We start from the raw sequence: 4,231 nt of genomic DNA on the forward strand, positions 1-4,231 counted from the left end.
TCTCTCCGTAAACAAATATAAGAGGGTTCTCTTATATTTCTTTACAGAGGGAGTAACTAGTAACTAGTGTTGGTTTTTTATCAGTAGATCAATTTGCACAGGAGCTGAAACACGTGTGTGCAAAGCTAGCAAGCAAGCAAGCTACATGCAAGCGTACTTCTCTCGATGGAACACACGCTTAACAACCGGATTTATTACTTTGATCTGATCGGTGATACCCATGTTTGACAAAACTAAATGGAAACTAAATGGATACCCATGTTCGACAAATTGTTTGCCATCAATCAAGCAACATCAGCAGGGGGGATCAGTGAGAATGCAAAACTAAATGGAAACCATGTTTCTCCTCAAATATTGCTGCACCAAGCCCGTTCACTCTTGGAGGAGTGCCGCCCCCTTCCGTTGACCTTGACTAATGCTCTGCTTTCACCCCATTCACTCCTAAATGGGCCAGCCCAAAGCAGCTACAGAGAGGCGACATGGGTCCGCTTTTGGTACGTATTCCATGCGTTATGCGGGGTATACGATCCGCGGGAAAGCGCAAAGTTAATAATAAATTAAAAATCAGAAACACATGAAGAAATGTGCAAAGTTCATAGCAAATTTAAAATCAAAAACTCATAAGAAATGTAAATTTGGTGCGAACCCATGCTTCACGTATCGGAAGATACTCCAATGTACAAAGCAAAATTATGTACTTATACAATACAAATAAACAATGGTAATCACGTAACTGAATAACCCCGCTAAGAACAATCTCTGCACCAACTTTGCATTGGCATAACTCAAACACGCGATTCATGCTCCGTCGTTCAAGCTTTATTTTGCTCCATTCCTCAATTACCTTGCAGGAGGCAGGGCGTCCTTGGAAAATTCATCGATTCCCACGATTGCAATGCCGAGGGTATGTGCAATGGCGAGGCTACACACATATGATACTCTGGTCAGATGTTTGAACTGTAGAATAACATTGTGAAGAAAAATCCCCAAGCTGAATTACAGAACCGTCCTACTTTGCGATCCCACACTTCAGTGGTCATTTGGATAGCTGCTATATGGAATAAGTTTTAAGCAAAATCTGCTTAAAGAGGATTTTTAGAAAAGAAGTTTTAAGTTCTGGATTTGTTAAAACTGGTTTATTGAATACTTCGTTTGGCTTAATAACTTCAAATAGGAGACATGTGTATTAGATGAAGTTTTATATCGGACGCAAGATCACAACCGAGCTTTGATGCTACCACTAATTCAGGTGATCGTCAACCTCGTGGAAGAGCCCAAGCTGCCTTTGAGAACCACCCAATGTATCTTCTCGCTAGGCATCACTGTCCTCTTTGTCTCCAGCACGTCCCGATGGACCTTCACCCCAGACCTCATCTCCTTCTGCTGCCTTTCCGAAGATTCCTTACCATGGGAGATCAGTTTGTGTGTGCTCTGCTGGATTTGCATTGTTGATGCTCTCATCTGAATACGACCTGCTGCAATCATTGATGGAATTTGAATGAGAACCGCCACTGCTACAATCACATGCGGAGTTTGAATTGGAATCACTTTTCCATGAGATAGGGCTGTTGATAATGATTGCATCTTCATTAAGATTCTTCACCGGTGAAGCTTTGTCGCATATGTCCATGTACCCGTTCTCCTCTTCCACGAGTACTAGTGCCAATGTGATCTTCAAAGGGCAGTCGCCGCCGGCTATGTCAACATCTTCCTCCTCCTCTTCGGTCATCTACTTTGGCAAGTTCCAGCGACCATGGGCAAGGGCCGGTAGTGGCAGACTGCTTCGAGGGCGGAAGCAGCGGCTGCGACTATGAAAAACAAGGGCCAACAGTGACAGAGTCTTTCAAGGTCGGCACAACAGGATGCGGCGGCGGTGCCACGGTCACCGCAAGAACCACACATATCCAGGACTGGCTTTGGGGATCCGACGATGGAGTTGGCTCACCGAACATTTTTTTATAAAAATGACTATTAATTGTTAGCCCAAAACACGAAATTATTGGTGTAGGCGATACCAAGTTTGGAAATCCATGGGTTGGTTACGGTATCCAACAGTGTTTCAGTTAAATCCGGTCCGAGATCTGCTTTTTTTAAACACGTTCTTTGAAAACATGGTATCCAAACAACATTCATGCATGTAGGTTTAATGAAGTTTTCCATTATACAAATGACCTACAAATGAAGACGCAATTTACAGCCTATAACTAATTATGTGAAAGAAGCTTAGCAAAAAAAACTAAGCACCTCTGCATTGGGACGTTTAGTGGCTAACCCATTTCTAAACATCTTTGCTTTGGAAGAGGCCTAACTTTACAAACCTTTAATAATTTGTGGAACCGTTCACCTTAGTTACTTGATCTCATTTCTCAAGATGTTAATACAAATAAAAGAGCAGTGCTTCCATGCCCCATTTCGTCCTTCTTAAATGTGTGCAAGCAACCAACAATCGTTGACTATGTTAGTACTTTTTCTTCCTCAAAGGTATGACTGAGCTTGGATGTTGGCACATTTGGCTAGGAGTACTAGGATTCTCGATGTGGCGGAGATGGCTTTAGTTTGCTAGCACGTTATCTACTCTTGTGGCGATGATATTCTCCCACTAAAAGGTTAAAAAGAAGATGTTGGGGGCAAAGTATAAGAGTTATAGGGAATTTCTCTGTTACCTTCTTATGACCTTGATGTATGCAAAACATAAAACAGGGCCAAGACCGAAATGAACCGTTCCCTCAGACCTGCAAAATTATGAGTCCTACTATTAATTTCCAAACTTGTTAGAGAATTTAGCCACTTATAGTCCACATCATAAAACAAAGAAAATCAGAAGAAGAGGAGGAGAATGGTGTAGCCATGCTCTGGTCAACTGGTTTGTATATAATTAAGTTTTTTTAATTGAAAAGCAAGCTTTTATAGTTAAGAGTGTTACTTACGGATTGTCTGCTTTCTCTCGGATGGATCTGATCCAAATTTAAACTTTCATGTGTTACTATGTGATTGATGTCCAGAGGATATCTAACATGTTCATTTATTTACTACGACCATCACACGTGTTCCTTTAGTACTGGGACTGGAAAAAAAAAACATTATGCCCGAGGAGAGTAGTAAACCACAATGTATAAGAACTGCTGCCAGACCGTTATACCTGTAGATTGTGGAGTCGTGGAGAGAAACACCATTGTTCTCTGACGCGGTAACCAACACTGCTGGACGATTTGGTTGGCAATCGATCACACCAACTATATCCGCAGACACGATTTCATGGATACATTTCTGTGTTCGCAAATCCCAGATCTGAATGAGAGAAGTTAATTTGAGATGTGCGGCATGCATGCAATCACGTACGCAGTACATAGTTACTTGTTGAATTATGACGATGATCTAGAAGACATACGCGTGCCGTCCCATAGACTGATCCTGTAGCCATGTAGTGCTGCTGATCGCCACCCGTGGGATAGTAATCAACGCAGACCTGACCCTCTTCGCAGTTGAGCCTGGTGAAATGAGTGGGAGAAGAAATTCTCCAGATCTGTGAACAAGAAACAAATAATGTATATCATATGGGCAAACAATATTTTACGCATGAGCACGAGAGAAAAAGGACTAGTAATTTACCTTCACTGTGCCGTCAAGTGAAGCACTGGCAAAAGTGTTGTTGTCATGCGGATTAAACTTGACTTGGTTCACCAATTCTGAGTGTCCACAGAATGTCCGGATGCACTCCCACCCCTTGTCCCAGTTCCAAAGCTTGATCCGTTTGTCGCTAGATGCCGACAACACAAATGGTTGAGACGGGTGAACGGCTAAGGATGTGATCACACAGCCGTGAGCTTTGAATTCCTTGACTGTCTTCATTGCCATACATTCATACACGTGGATGTACCCGTGCCCATCACCCACCACGACCAATTTCTCCGTCGACAGCAAGATGAACCTAACGCACCTAACGTACCCATCAGAGGAGGCGCCAAGCTTTCTGAGGGAATGAGCCAACCCAGGGTAGAATTCACGCTCCATCATTCTTGTCTGCATCGCACAATAGATATGGATACAATTGGAAATCCATGAACGTCATACTATCCATCAATGCATCCCAACAACGGCGGAGCTATGTTGGGGCCGAGGGGGGCCGTGGCCCCCCAGCTTTGGAGAAAACCCTGAAGAATTTATTTTTGAAGGGCCAGGATGAGGTGAAAATTAGCCTTTTGCCCCCCAGCTCTTTGTCATTTACGTTTCG

The 4,231-nt window shown here is 43.1% G+C and overlaps 1 protein-coding gene across 1 annotated transcript in view; it reads right to left on the bottom strand.

The window, feature by feature from the left end:
• Positions 1-640: 640 nt before the first annotated feature.
• The window catches only part of LOC119280391 (putative coatomer subunit beta'-3), a 4,179-nt gene continuing 588 nt past the window's right edge, over positions 641-4,231 (bottom strand). Inside the window, exons 2-6 of the mRNA XM_037561252.1 lie at positions 3,610-4,020; positions 3,389-3,523; positions 3,140-3,288; positions 2,664-2,732; positions 641-922 (exon numbers count right to left, since the gene is read on the bottom strand). Of these exons, the coding sequence (XP_037417149.1) occupies positions 841-922; positions 2,664-2,732; positions 3,140-3,288; positions 3,389-3,523; positions 3,610-4,014 (840 nt within the window). The 5' untranslated portion in view covers positions 4,015-4,020 and the 3' untranslated portion in view covers positions 641-840. The remainder of the gene's footprint in view (positions 923-2,663; positions 2,733-3,139; positions 3,289-3,388; positions 3,524-3,609; positions 4,021-4,231) is intronic.

The sequence above is a fragment of the Triticum dicoccoides genome, chromosome 3B (assembly GCF_002162155.2).
Source record: "Triticum dicoccoides isolate Atlit2015 ecotype Zavitan chromosome 3B, WEW_v2.0, whole genome shotgun sequence".
In the NCBI taxonomy this organism is placed as follows: Eukaryota; Viridiplantae; Streptophyta; class Magnoliopsida; order Poales; family Poaceae; genus Triticum; species Triticum dicoccoides.